The sequence below is a fragment of the Heliangelus exortis genome, chromosome 28 (assembly GCF_036169615.1).
Source record: "Heliangelus exortis chromosome 28, bHelExo1.hap1, whole genome shotgun sequence".
NCBI lineage: Eukaryota > Metazoa > Chordata > Aves > Apodiformes > Trochilidae > Heliangelus > Heliangelus exortis.
In genome coordinates, this window is record NC_092449.1 from 413,276 (window position 1) to 424,985 (window position 11,710).

The 11,710-nt window shown below is 52.0% G+C and overlaps 2 protein-coding genes across 5 annotated transcripts; one reads left to right on the plus strand and one right to left on the minus strand.

Moving 5' to 3' along the window:
• Window positions 1-114: 114 nt before the first annotated feature.
• PRAM1 (PML-RARA regulated adaptor molecule 1) lies at window positions 115-8,537 on the minus strand. 4 transcript variants are annotated; one of them, XM_071727814.1, is made up of 12 exons: window positions 8,180-8,313; window positions 7,367-7,497; window positions 7,076-7,256; window positions 4,854-5,496; window positions 4,016-4,088; window positions 3,535-3,647; window positions 3,161-3,215; window positions 2,758-2,851; window positions 2,343-2,505; window positions 1,473-1,506; window positions 826-864; window positions 115-367 (listed from the first exon to the last, which is right to left on the minus strand). In XM_071727814.1, the coding sequence occupies exons 3-12, from the start codon at window positions 7,076-7,078 to the stop codon at window positions 355-357; spliced, it is 1,230 nt and encodes a 409-aa protein (XP_071583915.1). In that variant the 5' UTR covers window positions 7,079-7,256; window positions 7,367-7,497; window positions 8,180-8,313; the 3' UTR covers window positions 115-354. The 4 variants fall into 4 exon arrangements, with proteins under 4 accessions (XP_071583915.1, XP_071583916.1, XP_071583913.1 ...); XM_071727815.1 differs by having other exon boundaries at window positions 115-373; window positions 830-864; window positions 7,076-7,497; window positions 8,180-8,537; XM_071727812.1 differs by having other exon boundaries at window positions 7,076-7,497.
• On the plus strand, window positions 8,403-10,898 carry LOC139788166 (DNA polymerase epsilon subunit 4-like). The gene is made up of 4 exons (XM_071727816.1): window positions 8,403-8,668; window positions 9,728-9,812; window positions 10,109-10,150; window positions 10,498-10,898. Exons 1-4 carry the CDS (start codon window positions 8,444-8,446, stop codon window positions 10,509-10,511), a joined length of 366 nt encoding a protein of 121 aa, XP_071583917.1. The 5' UTR covers window positions 8,403-8,443; the 3' UTR covers window positions 10,512-10,898.
• The last annotated feature ends 812 nt before the right edge of the window (window positions 10,899-11,710 follow it).

The window sequence follows — 11,710 nt, forward strand, 5'->3', positions numbered from 1 at the left end:
GTTCCCTGGCTGAGGATGCTCTGGGAATGGGGAACTACTAAAACCTCTATGAATTAAAACCTCTCTGGCCTAGATTTGAAATCCTCCACTTACAAATAAGACCATGAAACCCTCTCAGACCATTGCTGTACTTTACACAGGTAAAACAAAGCCACAGAGAAGGATTTGGACTTGAGGATCTTTTTCACCCTCCTGCCCTCTGAGACAGGGTCCTTGCAGCCCAAGGACATGGTGGCTTTTGCAGTCATCTCAGAGGAAGCAGAGCTACTTCCCATGCAGGAGTGTGGCATATTGTGCTTTTCAAGTTTCAGCCCTTGGGGAGGTCTCTGTTGGAATGATCTTGTGCCTTTGGCTTTAGTGCAGATCACTCAACCTGCCAGGCAGAAATCAGATAAAATATTTGCTTATTGGCACAGATAAAATACAGGTGTCTGTTCAGCTCCATCTTCAGAGTCATCTGAGAGCCAGGGGATGGAGGTTGCATGCCAGGAGTGAGAAACTGCTTGGGAAAAGGCATCTTGAGTTGTCTGGGGGATCAGGGACATCTCAACTACATCAAAAGGTCCCTGGGGCTGGCAGCAAATGGAGGGAGCAAGCTGAGAAGGGGAAGGGTGCAGGGAAGTCCAAATAATTGAGAATGGAAGAACATGAGACTCTGTGAGGAACTGAGAGAAAGGAAAGGATGTCCCAGAGAGTGGGAGAGGAATGACAGGAGGTGGGGAAAGGGCAAGAGGGCAGGAGGGAAGGCCTTGGTGCTGGTGTGGGGACTGCTGCTGCCTGCCCCTGCCAGAGAACACCACCCAGCACTTGGTGAAAGGGCTACACCTACCATAAGTCTCAACGTCATCATAGATGTCAGTGTCCCTGAGAGGAAAAAGAGTGAGTTCTGTGAGCAGTCTGGTGTCCCATATCCCCACCACATCTCAGTACTGAGACAAGACCCAGATTCTGCTGCTGGGAAGGTCCCATCTCTCCTAACATGTCTACAGGCTTTGGTGTCCTCCAGGCACCCCTGTTCTCCTCCTTCCAGCCTTGTGCTCTCCCCAGAGAGATAAGACGAGCTCCTCTGAGCAGGGCTCTGGCCTCTCTCACCTTGGACATGTTTTGTGGCCCCATCTCAGGCTGTTGGGAGCCACAGACCCAGCTGTGTGGCAGGATAGTGCTGGCCCATTGTGCTGTGCCACCAGCAGCATCTGAACAGTGTCTGGGCAGGTCTCATGTGAGGGACCACAGCTTGAGGAGGGCTTACAGCACCCTGGGAAGTTCCTCCCAGTGGGAGGCACCAGAATTGGCATCCCATACCCTGGGATTACCCCAGAGTAACTAGCTGCTGCTATTCTTATGGTCACTGCCTGGGCTTGATGGTTTTGAGTTGGCACTCAATGCCAGGGCTGGTTCAGTTCTGGGCACTCACTGAGCAATTACTACACTTTATGGAGTGAGGAGGAAGGGGCTGGAGAAGAGGTACTCACAGGTGAAGCATCACAGCCCGGGGCACGTAACCATCTGCAACACAGTGAGGAAACACAGGTCAGGTTGTGCCAGGAGCCAGGGTCTCACATCACCACCTCCCCCTGCCCAGGACAGGCAGGTTTAGCAATGTCTGACATCCCTAGGGAGAGCTGGGGGCAAGGAGGAACAGGGCTCTGGGGAGCCAAGAAGGGAAGGAGCCTGGTGGGGTTTGATCTGACCCCTGTTTCCTTTTGGTGCAACACAGCTTGTGGAGTCTGTGCCTAACACAAAGGCTGATGTGCCAGGCTGGTGGCTGAGAGACTCTGAGAACTGCAAAGGCTTTTAGCAGAGGGAAGTGAGAAGCCCAGCTGCCAGCAGAAATGTTGGTGCTGATCAGCAGGAAGAACAGGACACGTTATTGCCATGTTCCAGTACTTAAAAGTTGGCTACAAAGAAGATGGAGACTCCCTGTTTACAAGGAGTGACATGGATAAGACCAGGAGCAATGGGCACAAGTTGCTCCTGAGGAGATTTTGATTGGGCACAAGAGGTAAATATTTCACCATGAGGATAGTCAAACATTGGAATGATCTCCCAGGGAAAGTGCTGGATTCCCCTGCTTAGAAGTTTTATCTCATATAAACTACAGTGTTACCTAGAAGGGTTGGATCAGATGATCCCTGAGGTCCCTTCCAATCTGACATTCTATGATTTGTGCTGAGAAAAGTGGGAACATTTGAGACCCAGGTACATATTAATTCTGCTTAATAACAAGGGAACATCTCCTGCTGTCTACTGGAGTGGGTGTCTGCACAAAGAAACTTGTTCCCAAAACTTCATGTGCTGTGTGATCCCCATTGTGGGCAAAGCTTCAGCCCCCACCAACTTACACCTCCTCTGGCTGTTTCGACAGAGAATTTGCTCTTGATTTGTAAACTGAATCACATCAAGAATTTCTCCTCGTCTCAGCGGCAGGTTCTTCCCTCCACCCCTCTTCTCTGTTGCTGCGGGGTCGACCATCATCTGAGTCAGGACACTGATGCTTCCTTCAAACTGAAACACAAACGGAAGAGCTGCAGCTCAGCCCCTGTCCCAGGGCACTGTGACCTGGGCCACTCCTACGTCTCTCCCTTAGAAGCAGCAGCTCCCTCTGTAGGCAAATTGATCCGATCTGGTGATGGTTCAGGTCTGACCTGGGTATCAGCTGATTTCTGTGGACCAGAGCTCCTCTTTGCTATTGCCTTGGGCCCTTTCCAGGAGCTGAGGTGGACATTAGAAGGATAAACAATTGCTTGTTGTGTTTACCTTGAATTTCTTCTGAAATTCCCTGTCTGCCTTCTCTTCCTTCTTGCATTCCTTGAGCGTCATTGGCTTCATCTTCTGGGAGACATGGGCTTCTCTGCAGAGGTGTTGTGAGTCACAGGAAAGCTCAGGTGACCCCACGTTCTGCTCCCTCCCTTCCCCTTCTCCCACCCTGGCTCCTGCCCCATCACATTTTCCTGCACCAGCTCTCCCCCCATGCCCAAAGGTGCCTCCCTCCAGGGCTGCTGGAGCTCTTGGCCCACATTTAAACCTGCCATGTGTGTTCTTCACCATGGGATTTTCTACTGCAAGCGCTGCAGACACCATTAAACCACAACCTCTGTCAAAGCAGCAAGGAGCCCTGACCATTTTGGGATTCTTAAAAAGAGTAAAATCCCCTATTTACCTCTGTGCAGCTGCCAGGAAAGCAACCCTGTTAGAGGCTTGACCAGCACCACCACCTGTAAAACCAAACCCAGGGAGAGGACCTACAGTGAGGCTGCTGTGAGGTGCAGATACCCACTGAGACAGGACACAAGGCTGAAACAGCAGCAAGAGCTTTCTCCTGGGATCAAACCCTCAGTTTGCACATTGAGTGTGGAGGGGATCAGGGCTTCCAATGCCCATTTAAAAGGCAGAAAAGAAATCCTTCACCCCACTGTGGATGGGAGCAGTGGCCTCAGCATGGGCTCCACTGCTGCCCATGGCTGGCTGGGGGCTTGAGGCTCTCTGAGCTGCAGCACTTCCCCCAACCAGCATCTCAGCCTCTCCTGTACCCACCTCCTCTGGGGTGGGGATGTGCTGGCAGCCGGGACATGGAGGGCAGCAGAAAATCTTGGCTTTTCCTAAGGAAACCAACGGGCTCTACATCATCATATATCTCATCTTCATCCCTGTGACGAGGCAGACAACAATTAGGAAGCCCCACTGCAGTGGCAGCAGTGGGGGCCAAGGGTAGGATGAAGGCTGCATGGGGATGGTGGACAACAGGAGGTTGGACTGGCTGTGGGCTGGCCCTGGGTCTGGGACAGAGCAGAACAACATCCTGGGGGGCAGAGGAGGGGCAGCAGAGTGTGATGGCAGCAGCCAGACCTATGCAGGAATGGACATGGAGCTGCCTGCACAAGGTGCTGTCCCACCATGGGCTCTGAGAGCAGGCAGAAAAACCCAAGGACCTTCTTTCTGTTTCCTCTTGTGCCATTCCCACTGGGTGAGGACAGCCTGAAAGTCACCTAGAATGAAAGTGCCACCTCATCCTTACCCCACCACACTTGGAGCATCCTGCTGGGGGAACCGTGCTGGAGCTGATGCAGCACAGCCTGGTTTGGGGTAACCTGGGGTGAAATGAGGAGAGAGAGGGATTATTTCACATTTCAGGAGGCTGAGAGGAGAACTTATTGCTTAAAGGAGGTTAAAGAGGGGGGTATTGGTCTGTTCAATGAAGTTACAAGTGTTAGGACAAGAGGCAATGGGATCAAGTGGCACCAGGGGAGGTTTGGATTGGATGTTAGATGAATTTCTTCACCGAAAGGGTTATTAGGCATTGGAACAGGCTGCCCAGGGCAGTGGTGGACTTGCCATCCCTGGAGAGATTTAAGACTGGTATAGATATCATCATGGCTTGGCTTCATGAATGAAGATTTAAGTGCTTAGGGATATGGCTAAGTTAAGGTCTTGTCAGTGTTAGGTTATGGTTGGACCCGAAGGTCTTTTCCAACCAAGGTACTTCTGTGATTCTGTGAAGGCTCGTGTTGAACAGAGAACCACCACATCCTCAGCCTCTCTTTCCCCACATACTCCAGCCCCCAACCACCTCAGTGCCCTGCCCAGTTTGTCAGCACCCCTCCTGTTAATTACTTCCAACAGCCAGGGACATGGTACTTAGTCCCTTTCATTTCTTCACCTCCTTTCCTCCTCCTTCCTTTCCACATTGTCTATAAAAGCCCCTTTGACATTACTAGCCCCCACCACTCCATCAGCTCCCCCTTTCCCCCCCTCCACAATATTTCCATCTCCCAGCAGCTTCAGACTCTAAATGGAGAGATATTTTGGGAGATTTTCCTTCCTTCTCTGAGGGACTTGCAGGTGCAAGGCCATACTTGGATGAGCTCTCCTTGGTGGCTCCATGGCAGGCCAGATGGATGTCCTGGGATGTGCAGCCGCACAAAACTTCTCCAGATCCACGACAGGAGGGCGCCTGGGCTTGCCTGGCCTTGCTCCCAGCACCTTGGCATGGGGCAAAGGCTTCCTCCGAGGCAGAGCTCGGTGCCCTGTTCTGGGAGAGCTTCTCACAATGTCTGAGGAGGCTGCAACAGCTGCACTTTTAGCAGGAACTGCTGGAGGGCCCTTGTCTTTGGCAAGCGGCCATGTCTGTGGGGCTGGGTTTCTCTGGGGAGGATCAGAGGTCGCTGCCACCTCCTTTCTCAATGTGTCTTCTCCTCCTGGCTTTGCAGGGGCTGGGGGGGAACTGGTGTCTTGAGCAATCCCCTTCTTCAGTTGCACCAGCCATCTCGGGGTCTCACTGACAGCAGGAGGGGGCAAATGCTGTCCCACACTCTGATCTCTACTGTGAGATGGAGCTCTGCTGAAGTCCAACCTCCTGACCCGGGCAGGCTCAGGAGGTGGCTCACCCTTGGAGCCTGGTGCAGGGGATGCTGCAGAGCCACTTCCTCTGGGAGGATCTATCCCTTGGAACTTTGCCCGAAGGTGCCTCACCATGGCCTCTTTCCCCTCCAGATGTGTCTGCAAACAAGAAAAGCTCCAGTTAAAGCACCATGGAGGAAAACAAGGCAGAGTCCCCTTGAGAATGCAGCATTTCTTCAGCTTGGGCTGACACTAAGCCTCTTCCATCAAATGTGATCCTGGAACATGCCTGAGAAAAAAATACAGGGCTGCACCAGATCAGGAACAGGTCCTACCACCATGGGGGCATCAAGGAGGTGTTTAACCTCTGCATCTGTCTACATGTGCATGCACACACACATTTTAGGTTAGAAACTTTGTGAGATCTTCAGCTGCACATCTGTATTGAGTAACCTGTATTGATTATTGATTGTCAGAAAATCATATCATCAGATTTTGTGATTTGTTGTAATAATGTCAGTCAATCTTATTTTACTGCTATTGCAAATCACACCAGGCCCACACTTCCCTGTTTAAAGCACCACACTGAAACCTCAACCCCCTTAGCTGTAAAATGTTGATCAAGTCTGGGACCAGGAGTGGATCCAGCTGCACCCAGACTCCTCTCTGATAAGTACTTTAGAAAAAAAGGGGATCCACTCTGACCCTCCTGACTCAACAGGAGGGCCTTCCTCATTCTTTTCCCTAATTCCTGTGCAAATCACTCCAACCTGACTCAGTCTCCCCTCACTGTATAAATCATTTCCTCTGATCCCCATGTAAGTCATTCCTATCTAATTCCAACCCCTACACATCCCTTCCGCAAATAGAGGGAACCTTGCCACTAAATTCTGTTAAGTCACACTTTCATAAATCTATATTAGAATCACCTTTTCTTGACATTTTTATTAGTGATTCTCTGAGTGACTTCAAGACCTTCCACTTTCAGATGCAGCAGCCACTGAAACTCATCCTGCCAAAGCCTCTGTGCAAAAAACCAGTCCCAGAGGCAGCAGCTCTGCCCTACTTTCATGGCCAGTGGGGTTTCCTGTGCTGCTCACACTGTGAACTGGGACATGCTGACCCCAGTGTAGAGCTGCCCTGACTTCCTGAATGACTGAAAAAAAGCTTTTTCTGAAGCCTCCAGAGAAAGGCTGCCAGGAGGAGAGGGGACGACTTCTGGAAGAAGAGTGCCAAGCTCAAGGTATGGCCCAACATCTTCCTAAGCTGCTCAGATACACCTGATGAGAGAGAGGATGATCATCTTGCCTTCCTCCATCTCTCTCCCACCCCCTTGTCCCTGGACCACAGTGTCCCTTTGCACTGGAGCTGTTCCTTGACCAGGGACTTGCAGAGTCCCCAGGTGTACCTGTGGGATAGAGCACCACTGTCACCAGGATCAATCCCAGCTTTTGCTGTACATTTTGCACTGTTTGATGTTCTCCTGAGCTCAGTGACCGAGTGCGGCCTCCTCCTCTTACACAGATTTTATACCCATCCCAACATCACCAAGTAAATATTCTGACCAAGGGGTCAGAAACCTTTGAAGCTCCAACCACCTCAAATGTACAGGCAGACTTTTTCTTCCAGGAGGATCCCTCGCAAGGACCTGCCAAAGCCTTTCCAAGCAGGACACACAGCTTCACTCCCAGCACTCTGCCCCAAGGTGCAGAGCAGCCCAGGTCCAGTTCTTACTCACCATTTTCCATCAGCAGACACTTTCCTGTGTGCTCTCCTCCTTTCTGAAGGCCACCAGAGGCATCCAAGTAGGATTGGTACAAGGCAAACCTCTCCAAAGTCCCTCTCTGCTGAAACAATAAGCTCTTTGCTAATGGCTGATGAGAAGTTGTGTGCAGTGCCAGGAAGTCGCTGTAGAGTGACTGTGAAAGAGCAGGAGGAGAAAGAGGAGGTGGAGCTCCTGGTGCAATGCTATTTAAACTTGAAGCCCATGAAACCCTGCTCCCCATAAGAGTCTCATCCAGAAAAGAACCTGGGGTTCAGGAAGCAACTCTGGGATGTGAGGGATGGGCTGCTGAGAGGATCAGGAGGGGGCTTATGTTCTTGTCCAAGGGTGGCCAACAAGAATCTACTGCAGGTCAGGTCTTCAGAGACCCATGGGACCTGCAGAGGATAGAGGCAATTTGTGAGGGTCACACAGCAGAACCAGCATGGCCCAACACGAGTGGGTTCTGCAGGAGCACGGGAGGGCTGAGGAGAGGGCTATGGCTTTCCAGTGTATCCAAAACCAAGGGACATTTGCTCAGAGTCCTGCCAGGAAGCAGAGGAAGTACTCTGCATGCTGTGGGGCAGAGTTGGGCCATCTCTGTGTTGAAACCTCCTGGTTTTACCGTTTATTGCCTCAGAGGCAGGAAGGGTCTGAGAGGCTGAGCCACGGCATGAGGCAGGGATGGGCTGGCAGGTGCTGGTGTCCCTGTCCCAGGGTAGCATGTCCCTCCTGCCCTCTGGGAAGATGGCTCACCAGCAGTGCCCACAGGAGCTCCTGCCTGTGGATGGTTTCAAGGACAAGGCAGCGTTGCATATTGGATTATGATTTGTAATAGTTTTAGATTCTCAGAGCAGCCGGATGATTTAATAAAGCCTCTCTGTCTGGGGTTGATGGGGCAAGCTTTAGTTAGCGCATCGAGGAGATGGGGAAGGCTGAGATAGGCTCGTATCTGCCAGGGAAGGCAGTCCCCAGGGTCATCAGGAGGGTGTGGGGCGCCCTAGATGAGCACTGGAGGGTTTGACCCCACCAGATGGAGGCAGGATAGAGAGGGGATTGTCAAGAGGTCCCACACCCCACCTGCGGGAATCCAACCCTCAGGATGAGGGTGACAGGAAGCTCAAGAGCCACGTTTGGAGCTTTCGGGTGAGGATGAAAAGCCGTATGTGGAGGTAATGGAGACCCCAAGGCCTGTGCCGGGGGTGGTCTAGGCTCACCCCGCTCCGGCTCGGGTGATTCCCTCCTCCACCGCACTCCCACTCTCCACGGGGCCGGACTCATCCCTGACCCGCGGCGGCCCCGCTCCGCCCTCCGGCCCGGCGCAGGCGCAGGGCTGGGCGCGGGATGGCGGCAGTGGCGGGGGCCCTGCCAGTGGCGGTACCGGTACCGGTACCGGTGGCGGGCACGGAGGCGGCGGGTCCGGGGGAGGAGGCGGCGGCGGGCGCGGGGCCGGCCGGGGCGAGCCGCCTGGCCCGGCTGCCGCTGGCCCGGGTGAAGGCGCTGGTGAAGGCGGACCCGGACGTCACCCTGGCCAGCCAGGAGGCCGTGTTTGTCCTGGCTCGGGCCACGGTGAGGGGCGGCGGCTGCCGGTGGGCACGGGGGTGTGCGGTGGGCGCGGCGGCCGTGAGGAGAGGGGAGGCCGAACCTCCGGGCTGAGGGAGCCGCTGGGCCGCTCTGGGCGGGTGCTGCGCTGTGTCTGGAGGACGTGCTTGGTTTTTTTAATAAGTATGGGGTGGGGTTTTTTTGTTTGGTTGGTTTTGGGTTTTAATGAGTTCTGGAGGGTTCGAGGGGTGTCTTCTGGTCAGCAGGTCGAGACGCAGCGGGGAGAGCTGTGAGCCCCTCCCGAGTTTTCCCGGCGGGAAGCGGGACGGTGCACTCAACCCTCGCCCGGCCAACCCTGGATCCTCCGGGAGCACCCGGCAGGGACCGGGAGTGCCGGGAAGCCGCGGGAGGAGCGGGGTGCGCGGCCGCAGGGGTCCCGCCGGGAGGGGTGGAACACGGGTGTGCGTGGAAACCTGCCCTGGGGCTTTGCTTCCTCCAGAGGGCTCTGTGCTCACCCCGGTTGCATCGTCAAGGTTTGCGATGTGGAGATCAGAGCAACCTGTAACGGGTTTGTTTGGTTTTGTTTTTTTTTTCCCTCCTGTGGAAAGTGCCTCCCGTGTCTCAGGAGAGGTGTGTTTGGTGGGATGGCTTTGGCATCGTGTGACACCGTCACTGTGTGGACTCTGTGTTCTCTCCTATTTGGTGCCTCCCCGCAGTAACTCCTCAGCTGAGGTATCTGCTGGGTGCCAGGTGAGGATTGTCCTGCTCAATCCACTTCATCTGCTGAGCACGGGACACCTTTCCTACTTCAGAAGGTGCCCCAGGAGCAGCTGGTTTGTAGCTGCTCTCCCAGAGGTGTTCAGAGGAACCATCTGTGTCCAGTGCACTCAGCCTTTTCTCCTCCATTGTTGCTTCACATCTCCATCACCATCCAGCAACTTTATTTTCAAAGCTATTTATTAGATAGGGGAAATGTTAAGATGGAAATTCTGGTTTCCTCTCACCATCTCATAGAACCTTTCCTCAGGATGTTCACTCTTCCCTCTCTTATCCCCTGTCTGAAACTGTCTTGGTTTTATTTTGCAGGAATTGTTTGTTGAAACCATAGCTAAAGATGCATATGTGTACGCTCAGCAAGGAAAAAGGAAAACGCTGCAGAGAAAAGACCTGGGTATGAGAGCATATTCTGTGCTATCCTTAGCAAAGGGGTGCTAGGAGGGAGGATTTTTCTACCTGACCCAGTGTGACGAAGCAACCATGGGTGCTTCTGTTTCTCTGAAGATGGGAGAGCAAAACTTCTTTTCTACCAGATATTACACCGATAATTTCACACACCAGCTCCTCAACAAGTAAAACTTTTTAAAGTTGGTCACTGTACTGTGATGCAATTACAAATGCTGCTGTATGGAGCAGATGCAAAAATTGAGTTGGTTTATCTATATTAATTGTTTTCAATTTTTCCTGCAGATAATGCCATTGAAGCTATTGATGAATTTGCTTTTTTGGAAGGTAAGTTTCTATTTGGTTTCAGTATTTTGCGTAATCTGTTTCCTGAGGGAGAAAGGACTTAAATCATTTGCAGAACTCTCCCTTTCCACATCTTTAATAGTGTAACTTGTTCTCCCTCTTTCTGAGAGGTGAAACACAAATCAAGTGGTCCCTGAGACATTTACAACACTTTTTAGCTAAACTTGGTTTTACTTGCTTGTGATTTGCTTAAACTTCAAAAAGTTACTGCATATTCCTTTATCAGCTTATAAGCAAGTTTCATTTGATATAATTGCACTTCTGAGAGTGCACTTCTCAGAGTCCTGAGACTGCATATTGTTTATAGTAATTTTTTTTTTCATTTTTAGGTACTTTAGACTGAGCTGGACAGAGATGGAGCTCCCTGGAAAAAGAGACTCCAGAGAGGCACGCGGGTTCAAAAATAGTTCCTAGAATTGAGACACTGAAATGGCAACCATATTTTGTAAAGTTTTAAGTTGTTGTAAGTTCCTTATTTAAAATGCCTATTTTTTCATAAATTCTTTGTATGTCCTTTAGCTGGGCCATGCTGCAGCCTACCTTCCAGCTTTGCCCATGTTGCAGGGCAGTGGCTCAGGAGAGCAGTCCCTGCCCCAGACCTGTGATGGTGGTGTGGCTCAGATTCACAGGCATAGTTATTTTTTAATTTTTTTTTTTTAATGGAAATGTGTTTTTCTTTGTAAATACTTGTTTATTGGCCAAATACAATAAAATTTCTGTTGTTGTTGCACAGTTGTCCTGGTTCCGCTTCTGCTGGGACAGAGGGGAGGGTGTTCCTGTAGCACTGGTGTTCCTGCACAGCCTTGGGCTTGGCCATCACCAGCATCACCCCAGGGCTTCAAAACCTCCAGAAAATCCTGCACTGGTGCCACCACCCTCTGCTCAGGAGCCCAACCTTGCCTCACCGCCACTGCAAGAGAGCCCCAGATCACCCCAGAAGGGGGAGGGAGGGAGCTCCAGGCCCAGCATGGACCCTCTGCCCCTTGTCCAGCTGCAAGACCAGCACTTGGTGAAAAAAAATCCTAATGAAAATCCCTGCATTTGCCCTAAAGTGCCTGGAACCTTGCTCTCTCTTCAGTACTTTTTCCCATCACAGCCCCCGGGCAGTGCAGCCCCTGGGGAAGCTGCAGCACCAGCAGAAGGTGCACGGTGAGGAGGTGGCAATGCCCCAGAAGGACAAGAGCTACCACCAACCCAGAGAAGATTTCTCCTTCTGGCCTGTAGGGTAACTCACTAGCACCTTGCTGGAACCCTTATCCCCTCCAAAGACCCCCAGGCACTGCACAGGCCCAGCCCCCTCACTGGAAAATGAAAGAGAGAACATTTAGATCAGACTTCAGCTTGAGAGGGGACTGAAGGACCCCACACTGAAGGTGGTGAGACACTGGTTGCCCAGAGAACTTCTGGAAACCTATCATTGGAAGTGCTCTTTTTTCCACTTTGCGGTTATATGCAAAGATACTTTTATTAACTCCAAAGAATTAAAAATTGACCAATACCCCTCAGACAGGACGGCCACAGGGCCTTTGTGCCAGCAACACA

Excerpts from the sequence above, each read along its gene's own strand:
- PRAM1 (XM_071727814.1), bottom strand. Across the intron at positions 3,648-4,015 it reads GATGCTCCAAGTGTGGTGGG|GGATGAAGATGAGATATATG; the intron begins GTAAGGATGAGG and ends GCCTCGTCACAG. Across the intron at positions 1,507-2,342 it reads TCGAAACAGCCAGAGGAGGT|ATGGTTACGTGCCCCGGGCT; the intron begins GTAAGTTGGTGG and ends ACTGTGTTGCAG.
- LOC139788166 (XM_071727816.1), top strand. The coding sequence starts at position 8,444 with ATGGCGGCAGTGGCGGGGGCCCTGCCAGTGGCGGTACCGGTACCGGTA. Across the intron at positions 8,669-9,727 it reads TTGTCCTGGCTCGGGCCACG|GAATTGTTTGTTGAAACCAT; the intron begins GTGAGGGGCGGC and ends TTTATTTTGCAG. Across the intron at positions 9,813-10,108 it reads GCTGCAGAGAAAAGACCTGG|ATAATGCCATTGAAGCTATT; the intron begins GTATGAGAGCAT and ends TTTTTCCTGCAG.